Source organism: Toxotes jaculatrix, chromosome 10 (genome assembly GCF_017976425.1).
Source record: "Toxotes jaculatrix isolate fToxJac2 chromosome 10, fToxJac2.pri, whole genome shotgun sequence".
Lineage (NCBI taxonomy): Eukaryota > Metazoa > Chordata > Actinopteri > Toxotidae > Toxotes > Toxotes jaculatrix.
This window is the reverse complement of record NC_054403.1, coordinates 16,053,202-16,073,289: the sequence shown is the minus strand read 5'-3', so window position 1 is coordinate 16,073,289 and position 20,088 is coordinate 16,053,202. Positions and strand designations below refer to the sequence as shown.

Here is a 20,088-nt window from a genome sequence, read left to right as displayed (position 1 = left end):
AGTGAAGAGCCAGAGGCTGTTTGGCTAATTTGCTCCAGGTCAGTGTGTATAAAATACTTTACAATTTTATTGCTGCTGGTTTCCTTGGTGATAGATGCTGAGGAGCACTGACACCAGCGGACTGTACCTTTGAAAAAGAAGCATGGTGAGCAACAACAGCCTTATGGTCACTGGTTCTAGGTTTTGTAGTTTTTTTTTTTTAGTCCTTCCTTCATTTTTAACACAGCTGATTTAAATATCACAACACTCTAACACGGATTTGATCTGCCTGTCAAGTCAGGCTCACAGTGAGGCGTGTGTGAGGGTAAACAAATAGGCTGGGCACCCCCTCACACACACTTATCTATTCATATTTAAACAGTCCAACAGTTAGCTGTTTTGTGTCCCCTCTCGCTCTAGTTTTCAAGGCAAAAAGAAATTCATACAGTAAGTGTATGAATGAGTCCGTCTTCTTTTATGCATCCACTTAGAAGGGAATCATCTTCTTTTCTTTGGGGGTGTGGTGTTGATGTGAGGCCCATATCTGTAGAGGCTTACTGAGGCTTTGTTCATCTTTGGGCTCCTTCTCTCTCTGAGCCAAAAAAAAAAAAGTTAAATTACAACAAAAAACAGTGCCTTGTTGTATGCATGCTAGCCCCAGTAATGTCCTGTTCGGGCCATTAGAATTTGATTTAGACACAGAGAGATAGGACGGGAGAAAAGAGCAAAACTAAGTCCACTCTGAACAGAGAAAAAAGAAATCAAGTCCTGAGTTGTTGTTGGCCAGATAAACCTTTGTGAACAGTGACAGGGGTCAACACACTTTCAGGTAAAGGTTTTCTTCTTAAAATACTTCTACATTTCAATTCTTGAAGAAATGCAGATCTATATTGTTTCCCCAAGGAAGAGCATCATGGCTGAAAAGCAGTTTCATTTCATGTACTGAATTAAAAGATAATTCTGGTTTATTATAACTTGTTATACCTATGCTTGTTAAGTTGCAAAACCCCCTGTTTAATTCCAGCAAGGAACTCTCTCTATCCCCTTGTTTCCTATCTATTTCTATACTGTTTCTATGTTTCTACTGTGCATAAAGGCAACAAAATAACATGAAAAAAATGAGGTTTGAAGCCAGAAATGTTGACACATTACTAGATAGTAATTAATGTCTATTATTGCTATCTACTCAGTGATGGCCAAAACTATGAACATGTGTCCCAAGTTGTTATAAAACAGAATTATCTTTTAAGTTCACACAAATATATAGATCCTAGTTCCTCTGTGAATTGACAGATGAGTAATGATGATAGAGGATGAAGAGGGCAAGGGATTGGAAATTTGGAAGGGAGCAGGTGATGGCAGGGGGCTAAAGTGCATCATAATCATTTCCCAGTGAGAGTGCCATGTGAGGCGGATGTGTGATTTTAGGTGTTATAATGTTATCAGAACTCTGCTTCTGGGGGGACTCAAAGTTCATGTCTGGTTCTTGTTGAGATCAAAGTTCAGGTTTCAGGTTTCAGTTATGGTCCATGTCATCAATAATGGGGGTGTTGTAACTCTGGAACAGGGGCTGCATGAAGAGGCCGACCGTCCCGACCACGCACACACACACGAAGATCCACAGGAAGAGACGGTCAATCACCATTGCCACGTACTTCCAGTCTTCAATGATCTGCAGAGAGAAAGATAAGTTAGATGTTAAGTATCTTGATTCCCAGTACTGTCAGCACAACAGCTCTGGCAATGCTGTGATTTAATAATAATGTGTATAACATTTGGACTATATACGTATGATGTTTGGTGTAAATCCAAAGAAACTGCACATGCACAAAGTCCTTTACTGTGCCTGCATTTTACTCTGAACCATAAATGTCCACCTCATGGTGGCACTACAGAAAAAGGGGTCAGGGGATCAGGGGTCGCTAGCATGGCTAAAGAACATATTGTTGAGGTGACTGTCCTGCCACAAATATTGTCCAAATCTCTAAAACATAAAAGCAACCTTTGTCAGACTGGAATGCATGCATTCCAAAGACCTACCCCTTCATCATCATCCTCACTCTTCATCTTCTCAGCAATGTAGCGCACTCCGTCCACTGCATCCTCCACGTCAATGTTGCTCTTGAGCGTCATCCTCTTTCTGAACTCTGTGTTCTCTGACAAGTCACTGATCTTCCAGCCGTAGCGTTTAGCTGACTCCTCGTTGACAAAGAAGGATGAGGAGGAATCTGCCATTCCTGCAGGGCTTCCAGTTCCTCCGTCTGCTCCACGCAGCTTCTGGTCGGAGTACGATCGGTGCTGGTGTTTTTTCCGAAACTTCTCACGGATGTTTGAGCTACCGGGTCTTCGCATGAAGAGGTAAGAGGGCAGCCGGTAGAGGAAGACACGTTTAACCCAAGGAGGCATGGTATGCGTACTGGGGGACCGATGGTGTACGTTGAGCACGCAGACGCTGGTGACGATGGAGAAGGTGACCAGCACCATCGTAAACATTAGGTACTTCCCAATCAGAGGCACTGCTAAAGACGTAGGTGGTACAATCTTTGAGATCAGGAGTAAAAACACAGTAAGGGCCAGAAGGACAGAGATACAGAGAGTCATCTTCTCACCACAGTCTGAAGGGAGGTAGAACACCAGAATGGCCAGGGATGTTATCAGGATGCAGGGGATGATCAGGTTGATAGTGTAGAAGAGAGGTTTTCTCTTAATGATAAAGTCATAGGTGATATCCAGGTACCTGATGTCATTAGGGTCTTCGTTCTTGCGTCCAGGCAATGAAACTATATCCCACTCACCACTGGGTTTGAAGTCGTCACGTGAGGCGAAATCACTGAGGAGGATGAGATCAATCTCTGTGTGGTCGTAGGTCCAGGAGCGAAACTTGAGGGTGCAGTTCTGCTGGTCAAAGGGGAAGTCACGGACTTCGATTTTGCAAGCCGACTTGTAGATAGCTGGTGGAAGCCAGGCAACCTCACCGTTGTTGGAGACTACAGCATTGGAATAGAAGGAGACTTCATAGGTCCCATCAGCACTGAGAGAGGGAAAAGGTGGGAGATAAGGAGAAATATAAAGTCTAAGCACTCACAGGCAAGCTAAGTACTGGAAGTATAATGGCCAATCATATGCAAAGACTACATCTTGTTCATTCAGACACATCTGCAGTATCCACACATGGTATTACAGATGCATAAGCTATAAAAAAGAAAAGGAAGAAAAAAGTCAGTTCAGGGTGAGGAGGTTAGAGTAGAACTGCTGCTTCTTAGTATGTAAAGGGGCCCGTTAAGGCAATCCCAGTATTCAATAAGTATGCCCCCTGAACACCTCCTATTATTATTAGTATTCAAGGCATATCTATCTTGGAGGTTACCCAGAGGTAAACCCAGAATAGAGGGATTATACATCTCTTCTGTCCTGGGAACACCTTGGGACCCCCCCCAGGGGTAACTGAAAAAAGGAGTTAGTGAAAGAAGTCTCAGCTTAGCTTGCTGCCACCGTAGCAAAGCTACCACAGGATATTAGATCATATTCCCAAAAATGTTTGCACAAAAAAAGGGTTAAGGTTAAGAGAGCTGAGGTAATAAGTGGTGCTGGTATAAGCTTATTAGCAGAACAAGGCTGTGTTCAGACCACAGTTCCATCAATGAAGTGCAGGCACCAAAGCAGAGGTCTCTGGCAAAAACATGAGGGTGTTGTCCTGCAAAATAGTTAAACCTGATCCACATTTTTTCCAGAACACAATGTGATATCACCTGGCAAAGCAGTGCACAGTTGAAATCTGTGAAATCATTTGTCAAATCCTATTTGTGCAACAAAAAACACATTGACAACAGAATCTGTGTTGCAGCGATATCATGAAGAAGCAAAAAGTTTACTTACAAAATTAATTTACTGAACCAACCGATTGCGTGATGAGAAAATGATTTCTTGGCTGTGTCTGCAGAGGTGACACATGCAACAGTTCTGTGTGTTGAAAGTTGCAGGATGTGTTTATCATCTCAAGGGAGGAGCTCAGCCCACATCCCAGCAACATGGCAACAACTGGCCCCCCCTCACCCCAAATCTGCTGAGACAGAGTTTTTTCCACGTCTCACCAAGACCGTAGGTGATGCATTATAGATAAGCGGCCTATCAATTATAAAGTAGGTCAGGAATCCAACCATCACACTCAGTCTCTAATGCTTTGGGGCTGCTGTGAATATGCAGACTAATTAAAAATGCAGAGGCCCCACCTGCTTACTGCGACCTCTGGTCCCCCAGACTTGGTGAGAGACCTCGACCTGAAATCTTAAAGTAGTGCTGATCATATCCTATCATCATGCTTCTTAAGCCATTATTCTACTTATGTGGTCTTTAGCTGACCAGCAATCTGTGTTCATGAAAGTTTAATGCCGACAAGACCTTTGTAAACGGTGGGTTTACACTGCTGACCAAAACACAAAAGTTACACATCCACGCAGCTGTGAGCCTATCAGACCATCTCACTCTCATACTTGACCTTAGATACAATACTTAACACAAATGTGTTAAGTATTGTATCTAAATAACAAGTTGGCATTTACCTAATCAAGTATAAAAACAGGTTGCTTCAGTTTGTACCTGTTCATAGCTGCAGCAGGATTTGGCTTTTTGCTCTTTTTTGTCTTAAATCTTAAGAGTAACAGTAACAGGGAGACATCACAAATCAAAGTCATTTTAAATCAGTTTGCCAAACCTTTCTGGTTTATTTACTTCTTTTCAGCTCCAAGTGGCACTGAGAAAAACTCTTTGGACTTTTTAGTCAGTCACGACTGGAAATTTGTAAAACTTTTGCATAAAACAGTGGCATCACCAAACTTTACATTTTCAAAAAAAAAGCTTTTCATTATAATTACAGAAACTGATGGCTAACCTTTTCCTCATTAGCACTCATAGTCTCAATCTGATCGAGCAAACAAATTAATAAAAGCGCCATGTTTCTAAAAATAAATTAGCTACAGTTGACAACTAAGAACCAAACTAATAAACCAAATAGGCAAACAACCCAAGTACCTCCAGTTATTGTAAACAATTAACTTCTAAATTAAAACCAATGAGAAACTAAAGCTCAAACATGTTCAAGTTCATTTCTGACAGTGATATGATTTGAGAGAACAGAGCAAGGACTCATATATTAAATCAGTTTTAGTGATAAAAGTTAAAAGTATGTCATATCAGAAACTAGCAGATGGAAAAAAGACCCAGGTGTTGACCTATATGGGTGACAGATGAGGTGAGGCCCAAAAGCCTTCGTGCCTGTCAGCTAACACTCCAGTGGATAGAGGCTATGGGGCTAATTTCTCCTTGAATGAACTTATCACAGCATTGAGATTCTTGTGTATTGATTTTCCCTTGCAGGCATTTTATACAGCTGCAAGATGATTTTTTTTTAGATGTGCACACAAAGTAAAAATATTCTCACATCAATGTTTGCATGGATGCAATCACGTCTGCATGATAAAATTTTACTGATACCCTCCTTTTGGTCAAATTTATTGCGAACTGAAATGGAAAACAAAAGGTTTACTGTATACATAAACAGACTGTGATGGATATTAACACTTTAAGGAAACAAAAAGTAATTAAAATTCAATAAATGTTTTATATTGTGTCTACAATAACCTTGCTTCTTTTGTCTTGCTCTCAGATATTTTCAATCTCAGTCTCTCCCAACCTTTCTATCTGTGCAAAATTTATAATCTCTTGTCCCTTAAAAAAATCACTCATCATCATGAGCCTGCAGAAAGTCTAGACAGTGTTAACAAGACATTTTTGGTTGTATTCATTATCCTGAAAGAGGGGACAAGTGGGATGAAAAAAAGGAGACATAAGAGGATAGAAGGAATAAGAGGATAGACATTTAGAGAAATGGGGCTTTTGTAACTATTACAATGAAGTTGCTCAGTCTTTCTGTCTGTCCCTCCTTTAATCACTTAGTTTTACACACACACACACACACACACACACACACACACACACACACACACACACACACACACACACAATCATCCTGTCTGTCACAAAGCGAACGTACTTGTTGTAGAGGACGATGTCTGGCAGCCAGATGTGTTGTGACGGGAGGCGGATTTTCTTGATTCCCTCATACTCTTCAGGGTCCCACATTAATCTGTAGTCATTCCATACCTGATGAAGAAGTGCACAGACACACACACACAAACGAACAAGTCAATAAATACATTCAAAGTCACCCACAGAAACGTGTATCCAAAATGATATGCAAGCAAATACGAGAACACGAATAAAATCAAATACACAGTTACAAAATAAAAAAACATGCAACCAGAAACACAGATAAACATATTGGCTCACGTATTCACCAGTCAGCCTCTGCCTGGCAAAAATACATTTTAAACAACAGTACAGTGACGTATTTGTCCTACATGCCATGGGATGACCTCACCAGCGAACATGCTGAATGTCTCTGCATATTTTCCTTAAATCCAAACACGTGTGTATGTGTGTGTGTGTGTGTGCGTGTAGTAACGGCTAATATGAGTCAGACACTTGTTGTGCCACTACGAGGCAGTGTTTTGATGTGGCCTGACCCCACACAAACACACACGAATGCACACATACACAGACTAAAGAACAAGAGGATGAGTGAGGACACAAACCTGACTGAGCCAACAGTTGGTGGTCATGATCTGCTCCCTCTCATTCTGAAACACAGACAGACAGAAGGTTTGTGGATGGCTGAAAATATGGCTGAAGCATTTAGGCAGCGGCTGAGCTCATTCTTTTTAGTCCAAATAATTTCCACCATCTGTGTTTTTGAATTATGTTAATGCCTCCATGATACGTGAGCATGTGTGTTTCCTCACCACGTTGATCAGCTGGGCTAGAGACACCTGAATGTAAATGGTGACCTGCTGGCTGTTGTTGACGGCTGGTCTGATCAGCTTGTTGTACCGCTCCGGTGACAACAGGTGACTCACCAGCCGCTCCTCCACCTCCGCACACAAGGCAGCTGCAAACACAAGCACGCAAGTTAGAAATTACAGTCATTTTTGACAGCTACAATATCTCCCATCTCCCAAAACATCTACACAATGATAACAAACTGCAGCAGTAAATAAAATCCAATTCTAACTCTGCTACTGAAAAAAAGAGTTACACATCATTTGTCGCCTGGTTTCGCCACTGGCTTTTTACTTAAGCTATTTTTGTTTAACCAAAGTAAAACACCAATTATTTCATTTTGTTAGCTTGAAAGTATAACAGCACATCTCAAGACTCTCCTGCAGATTGTCAAAGCCTCATCAACTTTTTCTCTTCTATAAGGCTAAAATATCCTTTGGCTGTTATGTAGACCCACTCTGTTGGACACTCTGTTGGACTGCTTGCCAAAAATGTCAAACTACAGTCTTCACAACTGCCACAAAAAAATACAGTTTTCTGATTCTGACTTCCCTAATTTCATCATCTCAGTGTAGTGAATATTGAGATGATTCACTCCTATCAGGCTAACATGGTGCGTTGAGGGTGCTTCACATTGAATAATGTGTGTGTCTGATTAGGTATGGTGACTAGACACCTGGGGTCACATGTAAGGGGAGATCTCTGCATGAATACAAAGCTTGAATTTGATGCAAGTTTGTGTTCAGCTTTCCTGCTCTACAGCCCGATGACGTACGAGTTCCATTATGTTTTATTTTAGTTATGTTTTGCGGTGCTGAGTCAGAGTGAACATAAAGCTAAAGTGGCTCTGATGTCAAATATATTGTACAATGACACAGTGGGCACCTCACTAACAGATGAAGACCAAAGCACCATTGAAAGGGAATGGAAATGAAAAGCAGATGTAGTTTCCCTGAGAGCTTTTTAAGTTTAGCTTTTAAACTTTATCTACCTTGTTTAGAGCATTACATTCTGGTTTCTGGTGTCTGTAGAGAATAAATTACAGCAGTTGACATAGAAATATCACAAAACATGGCTTTATTCACAAATATTCCGACTTTTCACTTGTACGACTGCCTCCTCAGTCAGCTCCCTGATGATTGCTGACTGGCTTTTGATTATCATTACAGTCTAAGGGGATCATAATGAGAAAAGCCCCGCTAACAGAAGCACACACAAACAGACACGCACACGCCTAGAGCAGTAGTTGGTGAAGCGATGTTTAAATCTCGTGCTGTGAGGTCTCACCAATTAGGTGCTGCGTGTCTTTAGATGTAATGAGTGTAATGAGAGTAACGTGTGTGAGGGAGGGAGGGAGTAGGCTGTGCATGTATCTGACCTCACAAACAGATCAGATGTAATATTGTATTTAGTGACAATTCAACACACACACATAAACACTCTGTACCTACTCACCTCCCACCCAGGCATTCCATCGTATGTACTGCATATGTTGCATGTTAACAATGCATGTGATCTGAAGCCCATATGTCAATAATAAGTCGCATTTATACAAACACACACACACACACACAGAACCACCGCAGGGCTGATTTCATCCATGAAGCACAGAACAATGTCTGACTGGGTCACAGAGCTTCAGTGATGGTGGGTGGTTTGAAACAAGAACACTGCCAGAGTTTCATGCGTTTTAAACTTGTGGAAAAAAAATCTCGTGTCCCTAGTTTTAGCTTGTTTATTGAAAATAAAAATTAGAACTGACTACGAAGCAGTCAACTGGACAATTGGTGCAACACTTAAACAAAGTTTCCAACTTTTTTTTTTTTTTTAATGTCTCCACAACCCTGTCTGCTGTCTGTGGTGAATTCTTAAGGATGACTGAATATCTGCTGTCCTTCTCACAAAATGAATCTTCAGAAATGTAAATATTAAGATGGATTCATTTTTATTGACTTTTATTTTTTATTTAAAAGTCTTTTCTCTCTTCTTTTGTCTTGTACCTTGTTCCCCGCATTTTCTGTAATGCTTTGTTTTGTCTGTTTTTAAGTTCTTTCATCTCCAGAAGGGTTTTGTGACGTCCTTGTTTGTTCTTCATAAATAAACTTTGTTTGACATGACCGTTGGCGATGGCTTTTGTGCTTACAGAACAGTAAAAACCGAAGGGTGACAAGAAAGACATGAAAGTTGGATTACATAAGAGGTCAATACTGTGTATAACCTATCTGAAAATACAAAGTATCTTCAAAAAGTACATAAAATATGACTTGATCTTAATATCATGATTAGTTATCCTGGGAACAAGAACAAGACACCAGAGAGTTAAGCACCATTGTAATGACAGCTGCCGTGGCAACAGCCCATTCATAGTTTTAGCAGAGTATCGTTGCTTCCTTTTTACCTGTTTCACCTGATTATCACACCTACTTTACCCTGTTACCAAACCTGTTACCAAACTTTGGTGTTACTCTACTGTTTTGTCATGCATTTGTGTCCACACCTTGCTTAACTGATACGTGTCACAAATACCAGTAACAGTCCCTCACAGGGGTTTGTCCCCCAGTTTGATTTAAAAGACAAATTAATCAGCATATGATCCAGTCAGGTGTAGGAAGAGTTTATGTTGATGTCTTAGTGAAAGAAAAAACTGCTGGTCCTTCATTATGTAACCTGAGTGAAGTGATGGCCGTTTTAAGTTGAGTCATCCATGGCCTTATACCAGACCACAGCAATCACAGGGTGCTGTCTGCCAGGACGAGGTGAATTCACCTTGAACCAACAAAAAAAATGATGAAACATATATTAGATTTTAGAGATGATCTAATTCTAAGACCTCTGCCAGAAGACAATTAAACTTCAATAAAAAAAAAGATGTCATTGATTCCTTTTGATGTAATAGCACATTGGAGAGTTGTAGCTTTGGCAGTGGTTTAATTTCAGTAACGAAGAGCACTCCATTTTAAAGATACTGCAGTATGGTCAACCATTCATCTCGAAACAGCTATGCAAACACTTCTGAGCTGACATCAGCAATTTACTTGTGTCCAGACATCTCAAAACTGTGCACTTAGCAGCTTTGCTATGAATATTGTTTATTTTGGCACTTGCACTGGTTTTCAGCCATGCACCGCGCTGTCATATCAATATCTATTCAAGATTAAAAAAACGTTTTCTGAGACATGTCAGGATCAAACTGAAAAGAAGAGGCACAGAACTTTAACTGCAGGATGGAGAGGTACTGTATATTCTACACTTGGTCACTCCACATTAACCTCCACTAGACCTCCATCTGAGGAGGAGACAAGACGTGCCCAACGTCTGAGCAACTGTGACATGACGCTGAACCTCGAGGGCAAATGTCTTCGGAGAGCTTTGAAACACAGCGCTCTGTCTGTCAGGATTAGACAGAGGGAAGAGACAGAGACACATGAGAGGAAGAGAGGACAACACACACATTCGACAACAAACAATAGCAGCATCAGAGTGTGAGACAAAACGATTTCCAGATTAGTATAATCATCTGATAAAGTGAAATAGGATCATGTCGTCTTAGCGGTGATTCATGGGAAATCACTGTGATTCGTGAGTTTGCTTGATGGCGTCCCAGCCTGGCAATAACTCAATGTTTGTGTGCAATAAGCATGCAAAGTGCTGCATAATGATATACAGGTTCTTGTGCTAATTAAAAGAAACTGCTGTGATTTTGAGATTTTTGGTGACCTGGGATTTGAGACGGCAATGATGGCTTGTAAGTGATCCATACAGCACTAGTATTAGTAACTAATAGTAACTATTAATCATTCATAAAAAAAATTAATTGCATCTTATAACCTTTTGATAAAGCGTGCCCTATTAGCACGGAGTACCAACATTGGCATAAAGTATTTTTTTCCAGCAGGGAACATTCTTGATCCAGAGAGCAATCAGAGATCACTTCAGAAAACTTAAATGTCAGTGGCTAAAGATATAATTCAAACACTTAAACTTATCCACGCACACATGCACATATACACAGGCACAAAAGAAAAAGTTGTATTTAAAATCTATTGATTGAAGGATTGTTGAATAAAGAGATCCAGTTTTCATTGCGCATATTTAAACTGTGTCCCTGCTGTAGTGGACCCTGACTCCTGCTCTGTGATTTCTGCTGTAGAGAAATAAAAGCTCCCATACTGCCTTAAAAATGTAAAGGGGGTGGCATAAAAATAAACCCAGCACAAAAAATTAATAAACTGTGAAAGACAAATGACTTCATGTGACCACTGGAAAGGACTGAGGAATGTAAGGTTTTGGCTTTGACAGTAAATGCTAAAACGGTAGATGAGGCTAAAATGAGATGTGTATGAGGCTGATGTGAGTAGCATTAGGGAGTCTACCAGCAGGTCTCATCACACACATATGCACACTCTCTCTCTCTCTCTCTCTCTCTCTCTCTCTCTCTCTCTCTCTCTCACACACACACACACACACACACACACTCCTGTCCGCCTCGCTGCACTCTCCACACCTCAATAATTCATCGCCGCTAAAATAAAAATGCCATCATCACACAAGCACAGAGACTCAAACACAATCAAAGATTATTCTCCAGGTCTTTCTCAGTCAGATAAAATCAGCATAAAGTCTCCATCACAACATATGCAAAGTGTAAAAGCAAACAAAAAAACCTTTCAGACACACGAGTTTGAGTGATTCAGATGGATAGACAGGCTGTGCCATCAGTCCAGAGCACAGAGAGAAAACATGTCCAAATTCTGCATCCTGTAGGTTCTTTTCTGGGGTGGTGAATTATTCAGTGCGTTACCATCTGGGGTGGCCTTTCTGAGACCAAAACAATTTGGGCTTCAGCTGTCTTTGGATTTGCCCAATACACTGCGTGTATCAGTCATTTTATAAAAGACACCCATGTGTCATTCAACAGCATCCGCAGCCACATGGTCAAGTTCCAACGAGACACTTCACATTGCTCACGGTGTTGCTACTGCCTGAGAGATTTTTTTGTGCTTTTAATATTTCATGAGATTTCTGTTGGTCGTTTGCCCTCAAACTTTTCATCATATTTTCATCATCATGTGTTGCGTGTCTTTTGTATGATCTGCATATTGCTTGTCTATTGTGCTTTGTCTGTACATGCACTGTCCACTGTCTTTATGTTGTCCGCACTGCTTTGCCTTGTGTGTGTTAACACTTAGCCAGTCGGAGTCTGATCACAGACAGTTTTTCTGTCCATGAGGATATAACCAACTATTCTTTTACTACAATGATTTTTTTTCTGTCACAGTTTCTCCCTCGTGTCTCAGTCCTGCTTTGCTCTTTTTTTCTTAGGAGTGACAGCAACATGTGCAGGTTGAGGACAGAGCAGAGACAATGGCAGTTTGCACTGGTTTTTCTTAAGAACTTCTGATGCAGCTCTCTCTGGCTCGAATAGCACATTGATCTTTCTCTTAATCTGCCTCTATCTCCTATTCAAAGAGCAACAACATCCAAACAAGTGTGCCTATGCAGTGACTAATAGTTTACTATGAAGTGTTGACTCACTGACGCGGGACCCTGTTGACCGAGCACACATCTGCTGCTATGAGAAAGCAGTTTTTTAACTTGAGAGAAACAACAACCTCAGAATCACCCCAGGACAAAACTTAGAAGTAAATATTTCTTCCCGCCCACATGTAGAGTTTCACCCAGAGGCTACAGAAAAGCAGAGTCAGGGTTGTGTGAGGGTTTCATGCAACATGCTAAATGCAGATAGCGTGTGATGCCTGCTCTTGCACTCTTGCACTCCTAGGTATTGTGCAAGCGTTTAATAAGCAAAACATCTCATCGGGGATGGCTTTGGCACACATTAGCACATTTACTACAGCATGCAGCTGATACTGAGAGAGGAAAAGGAGGACAAGAGACAGAGGAGTGCGTGATGAGGAACTGATATCAGATAAGTTATGGCATAAGAGTAGGAGTCTGGAAGAATACAAGATGAGATAGAGTAAAAGAGAAAATGTGGCGTGCAGGAAGAGACAGAGAGTGAAAAGGGTAGAGGAGAAGACAGGCGGCAGAATAAGTCAGAGGGAAAACAGATCCCAACAAAGTGGCTGCCCGGATTTAGTCTTTTTACAGTTGCAGCCAGGGTGAGGTTTGATAGAAGTGACAGAGCTACAATCACGCACTGCCTCATCTGCAGACAGAACACAGGTGAGAGTGAAAGAGTCGTAGAAAAGACACCAAGTTAGATCTGTTAGGCAACAAAAAAGGGGAATAAAGAGGTCAGTGAAAGGGAAAGTGAGGAGAGATTAGAGGGAGACACACTAAACTTAAAAAAAAATATAAAAACAAAAGCAAAAAAAAAAACTGCAAAAGGTCCATCACTGATCCCTTGGTCTTGAGGACAAATGGGTTCTTTAAATCGAAATAAATAAATAAATACACCTAACTTATTATTCTTCTACACACCAATTACAATCACTTTAGATTAGGGTTTTCTCCAAAAAAAAAAAAAAAACTTGCATAGAATACTCCAAAAAATGAGACTAGCTTTCTTTTGAACTTACTGGGTCACTTCAACCCTCAAGTTCAACAAACTAAAACTACCCAAAAAGTCTAAATGAATTTGAGGAACCAGACGCAGTAGGTGCTGGGGTTTGCCCTGTTGAACAGACATAGTGAGATCCCATTTCAGCACCATGGACAAATCCTGAGCGGGCTTCCACTCCTGTTTGTGTCTGATTCAGCACCACGGACAGCTCCTCATTAGTTGCTTCAACTGAGAGAAAAAGTCTTCTGCTTTCACGTCATGTGACAGAAGTCCACTCTGTATGGAGAGAGTCCATTTAGATCTGTGTTGTTATCATCAGAGGGCCTTGACACACACACCCTGCAGGCCATTAGGCACAGTGAGGGCCACAGAGTGCCATTATGAGATTTCATCAAGTACATTTAAACGCCCACGTGTGTCTGCAATTAGAGCCACACCATCCAACTGCTTAATGAGCCACGAGAAACCAAATGGTTTAACCCTGAAATTGGATTTGTTGTTTAAATCACAGGCTAGGGAAGTGCTGGGAAGTGTGTGCAGTAGCAGCAATGCACCCTTCTCAAATATCACACCCGTGCCTATATAAAGACATTCCGTTGTGACTCCGTGGGTTGGTTGTACAAAGAGGAACAAGTTAGTTAATTGAAGCGTGTTGAATCACGTGCTAAAGTGTTTGAGGCACGGAAACGCCACTACTTTCTCCCACTGGCCTGCTTTCCAGTATCCCCTGTTTTCTGTAAGGTAAAAAATGTGGCTTAAACATTTCCCCAGCATTGAAATATTCAGCACACAGAGACAACTACATATTAGTCTGCTGTTTAAAGCTACAAAGCACATGAGATATTAAATTTCAAACACTGAGTATGATACATTTCCCAGATCTATTATATCAACTGACATGGACAGACCCCGGAAAGAGTGTGCTATAATTCAATGGACAGCCTAAGACCATCCGATTAAAGCTCCATACACAAAGCAAAAGCCACCCTGTCCTGCCCCGTCCCGTTCCGGGAGGATTTGAAAAGATTACTCACTTGCCACAGTGAGAACCAGGAGAGCCAACGCTGCCTTCACCGTGATTGCCATCGCTTCCTCCCCTCCAGTGCGACAGACACACGGAAACTTGCAGATGGAGATTGTTTCTCGCGCCTGTCTTCTTCTTCTCTGCCTTCGGTGTAAAGTAAGGAAAGACTGGAACAAAAAGAAAAGAAAAAGAAAGAAAAAAAGCAGGTCGGATTATAGCGGTTTCATCGCAAGGAATTCCGCAGATGACGACCGGTCACTGAGGCTTGGAGGCATGGAGAGAGAAGCACTGACTGCTCTCTGAGCCCTGAGATGAGGAGGCTGGACGCTTTCTGCCAGAGCGCACCGACCCCACCGCTGGTCCTGGAGCTGTGCGCGCAGCAGAAACCAGCAACAGAGAACAGAGCCCCCCTTAATTCTTCTTTAGCGATACAAACAACGTTTTCCGTGGAAATAGGGGTCAGGAGCTACTGGGAATACACCAGTCCTGTTATCACCGAAGCGGCCATTCTTCAGATAAAAGATTTAAGCGCCCCGGTCCTCACATCGCCGTGCCCACCCAATGTGCTCCCTCGTCCGGCGTCAGTTTCAATCTCTGCCGTCTTGATGGACACAGTTTGACAAGTGTGACAACAAACAGGAAGCGATAAGGCTCAGAAATCCCCCCCTAGGAGAACATTTAATATCTAGACGCCACTGAAACCAGCCTTATCCTCTCCTATCAAACCAAAATCTCTTCACTGAATTTTTACTTTCAGTTGATCAAAAAACACTTTTATGAAGCTCAGAAGAGAGCGGCTACAAGAAGTTTTTTTCTTAATTGAACCGCAGTTAAAACTCAAAAAAAAAAAAAAAAAAAACTTTATCTGTTAATTTACGGTAGAATTAAATCATTAAATCCAGAGAGTGAAGTTGTGTGGAGGCGGGTCCTTGACAGAAAGTCAATAAAGGCCTTGTTATCTGCATTAAGCACATTGTGACTGAGTTGTTTGTTCACTCACTGAGGCCAGTCAGGATGTGTGTGGGGGTGGGGGGGTGGGGGTAGTGTGAGGTGGTGTGGGGGTCAGGACATCTGGTACAGGAAACATTTAAAAAACTTTTTTTTTTTTAGGTCTTGGCTATTCGAAATAAAGTTAATCCAATAAATGGGACATTTCATTGATCACCGTGAAGCAATTGTTTACATTCATCAAAACACACAAACACACATGCATGGTAATAACAATACCAGCAAAAACCCAACTAACTGCCCTAATAGGCTAAATATATTTATTTTACCTCTCCTCTAGTCTATATGAGCTTTATGTCAGGTTACAGAAAGTCATGCAGAATCTGTAACTTGAAATAGATCAACAGGCAATGCTTTTTATTGCACACTCATGATTTGGTGAGGCGGACTCACATTGGTGGGTCATAGGTCTGGAGTGTGTGTGTACTTGCGAGAATGGCAAAGCTGCAGGCTAACGCTGTCTGCACACATCAATGCGGTATAACTACCCCAGAGGTCCCTTTGGTGATGCGAGCGGAGGAAAGGGCAGGAGGAAGACATGGCTTTAAATGCTCCCCACAAAATGACTCCAGCTAATTATTTCACCGCATGGACAGAGAAGGGGAGGAGGTGGAGGAGAGGAGGCAAAGTGCATATGGGGATAATATGAGGTTACCCATCAAAGACAGGGAAGAATGAACACTGAAGCTGAGTTAAAGCCTTTCATGAGGACTGTGGTGATTTTTTTTCTGGAGAAGATAATATATTCAAGTCCTCAAAACAAACTATATCATCTGTCCGTGCCCTCTAGAATGACACTGCTAGTAATCTGTATTGAAAAATCAGTTCTATGATGCAACAAAGATATGGTTTAGGTTTAGTTTCTTTTATAAACATATCTTGGTAAGTTTTACGGAAACATCATGGTTTGGGTTCAAATTACTACGTTGTTAAGCGTAGGGAAGCTTTGTTCTTATAGTTACAATGATACGTATTTGTTTAAGGTTAGGGAACAATTGTGGTCCTGCTTAAGAGAAACCAACATCTCTTTGATGAAGAGTGGTCTCCTGTAGAAAAGTTTATTTGAGCATGCACCTACCCCAATCAAACATTGTTTGTCTATAGAAACATCTCCTGACTTCCTCCTTACAACTTCTACAGCCGTTTGAGTGTTCTTGTTAAAATGACAGACTGTGGTGTTCTTCTTGGGAGAACAGTCACTGCTTGTATTTGAGGTGCTGGTAGGCAGATTTTGGACAGAGCCAGACTGTTTCACCATTTCTTTACACAAAATGTGGCTGAACCTGGTGGTGGCTCCAGCTTCATATTTAAGTTTCAGAGTGGTATCAATTTCCTCATCTAACTTTTAGTAAGAAAAATAATAAACATGTTTCCGAAAACGTCAATCTATTTCTTAAGGTCTCACATAGACAGTTATCATAAGAGTAGAGCAAAACAACCAACTTCTGAATAAACTCTGGGCAGTATTTGACTCCTAAAACTTGCCCAGTCAAGAGAAGATGCAGGGAACACAGAGTCTAACTCTCACCTGAACTTTGACCTCAGCCCCTCCCTCACGCATCCAGGGCATTTTCTACTTCGTACATTTATGCACACACTCCACTCCATAAAATTAACCCCTAGTCACAGCTCCAAATGCAACCAAATTGTATTACCCTCCCATCACTCCCCATTACAGCCACACTTGAGCAACATGCGAGCATCCGCCTCCCAAAGTCCCCGCCGTCTCTCCTAATGAACATTATCTCTGCATCCTAAAAGCAATAGAGAGGAGCAGAGGGAGGCCAAATTTAATCAGAGCTACTTAGAGCTCACTGTGGGGTCTGCTGGGGTTCTGCAGAGCCAGATCGCAAACACACACACACACACACGGACAAATTTAAAAGATAAAATCTCTGTTCTCATGTCTAACAGGAACATTAGCAATGTCACATGCATGCAGTCACACAAACGCATTAATTAACAGACACACATATGAACACGGGGTTTTAGTGAGGCACTTGTGAGGACACAGCATCTCAGCTACCCTGCCCCCAGACCGGTTCATAATTCTATTAAAAACCCATACTGGTGATTATGGGTGTTTTAATGCATTACATACAATTTGCGGATATTTTACATGAGTGCTGACCATTTTGCAAAAGCACGGCGTACGGTTTTAGATTGATTTTCTACCTTCCAGGCAGTCGCTTCTTTCCATTCATTTTGCTGTGGTTTTACAGTAATAACAGAGGCTGCAAAGTTACAGGAAATAAGTAAGCCATTAAAGTGAAAACAACTTGTCACATTATCATCACGTAACCTCCCAGTGTCAAGCAGGAATCGTTTTAAAAACTCTTTCTGGTTAGTGCATTTACTGCTTGCGGGAAACTTGGACACTGGAGTTGTGAGATTTGACTGCTGTCCATGGCCTTTCTCATGGAAGACATTTTGACATGTCAGAGTAGGAAAACCACAGGTGTGAAAAATAAACTTTATGATGGCTGAATTCCATTTAGCTGCTTCCCTGTCAGTGTCCTGGTACTGTGTATGCTGACTCACTGTCACACTGTCATAACTTACTGGGCCACTGGAATGGCACAGGGCCATCGTTAGTGTTGTTAATTACACAAGTGCTTTCCCCTTCATGACAAGTCAAAACAGCTGCTGTGAAAAAAAGGCCCCTCTGTGCCTGTGTTTTCACTCATTGCAAGATTAGACCTCTTCCCAGGAGGAGGTGTACCAACTGACTGAGACCTCTGTCACGCTCAAGTACTGTGTTTCTAGACAACTTACTATTTTATCATTCTCATTATGCCACACTCACGTCATGTGGGAATTACTGTATTTACCAGTCTCAAACTTGATTTATGACCTGAGGGAAACTCTGATTCTTCAGAACACACCAACGTTTATTGCCTACAGAAGTCTCTGAAAAAAAAAATACAGAAAGATGTCTCATGTCAGCCAACATCAGTCATTCAAGGTAACTGAAAAAAGGAATACATTTTATCAACATAGTGCTACACCTTCAATGCACAGTGTCTTAAACCCTCAAAGGACCAATTCTGCAATCATACAACTATCTTCGGTCTGAAATGGATGCTCAAATTCATAAACATGGGAATCTTAACACATAAATACAATGTCAGAGATCTCTCATATTATCAGCATAGCTTCACCCTACTTCAGCCTGACCAGAGATCCAACCACTCTGAATAAGTGAAAACACCTGTTAGTGAGTGTAAGCTCAAATGAGTCTTTCTCCGATACTGTCATAAACTGGAAACAATTACTTCATGAAAGGGAGATATATAAATATTAAAGTATAAAAACTTGAGAAACTCTCAGGAAAATGAAAATTATTATTATTTGTACTTAAGCCTTCATTCTTTTCCTGATACATAACAAGAGTCTTTACTACAGAGGATTTTTGTCATTTTCCTGGTTTGTTCCCAGTGAGATAAAAATTATAAAGAGGCATACCTTTGGTTCAGTCTGGAAGTCAAAGTGCTGGAGTGTTTCACATTTGCATAATCATTCATCAATTCACTTCCTACGGCCATGATAATCTGATGTCTACCAGAGCCAAGTCATTCTGTCATCATAATCGAATTAACCATATACTGAACACAGCTCCAGATGTGCGTGCAGTGCACCCTCTCTGCGCAAACACACACTCAACATCCTGTGTCTCCTCCTCCACACACTCCTTGGGGTTACAGCAAACTCAGAGCATCTGCATCTGTTTCCCAACAGCTGCATCATCGTATTGTATATCATTTGAGTGGATTAAGTTTGTTTAGTTTGGCCTCCTCACCAGCTTTCCCTGTCGTCTAACAGTGTGTTTGTTTGCCTCCAGGCTGCACAGTCAGAGACAGTGTGCCCCGGTGAAGTGGCCGATTCCTGCCCCCCCCAACAGCATTAATGTTATCATAAATTCATATCACTAGGGGACATTTGTGTCTTGGACTGACAATATGAGATGGGTCTTTCTAAATTCCTGACTGGTAGCCTGTCACAGCTGGTCATTGTCCTGCTCCGGTGGGACAGAATCAGTATGATGGGACCTCCCGGATGTGTAGTGATGAATGCATCTCATCATCTATCTTTATCTCTGTCTAATCTTCCTGCCACTGCTCTGTGTTCCTCACCATCATCGATTGCCTTCAGTCCCTATTTGTACTCTAAGTCTCACTGCTGGTCCCTTTTGTTCTATTCATGTGCTTGCTCCCTTTTTCACCTCCTTTTATCTCCTCTCAGTGCTCCTCTCCTTCTTACCCTTTCTTCTTGAGTCCTCTACATACCCTGTCGCTCTCCTCTCATCTCTCTTAAACCAAACAGGCATATAAACCCCTGCTGAGCTCCCAGTGGGTGGGAAAAATGTCGGAAGAATTGTAGGAATCTTATCATGGCTGAACTCAATTAAATGTTCTGACGGAGCCCACAGCCTCAGAGAATGTCTCCAAACTGCTTCTGAGTGTCCCTGCTGCTCTGCCATATTCTGCCTGATTTGGCTCTTTGTAAGGAAGGTGGATTTCTGTGAGAGCCCCAGGTTTGCCCCCAGATCTTTTGGTAGTCTAGGAAGTGAGCAAATCCAATGAGTGAACATGTTCTCAGTTTCAGGATTTTATATACAGTATACACACTGTCATGAATTGAATGATACAGGCCTTAG

The 20,088-nt window shown here is 41.5% G+C and overlaps 1 protein-coding gene across 1 annotated transcript; it reads right to left on the bottom strand.

Moving 5' to 3' along the window:
* Nucleotides 1-763: 763 nt before the first annotated feature.
* Nucleotides 764-14,669, bottom strand: LOC121188219 (neuronal acetylcholine receptor subunit beta-2-like). Its single transcript, XM_041047854.1, has 6 exons — nt 14,434-14,669; nt 6,837-6,982; nt 6,630-6,674; nt 6,029-6,138; nt 2,020-3,010; nt 764-1,651 (listed from the first exon to the last, which is right to left on the bottom strand). Exons 1-6 carry the CDS (start codon nt 14,483-14,485, stop codon nt 1,496-1,498), a joined length of 1,500 nt encoding a protein of 499 aa, XP_040903788.1. The 5' UTR covers nt 14,486-14,669; the 3' UTR covers nt 764-1,495.
* Nucleotides 14,670-20,088: the final 5,419 nt, after the last annotated feature.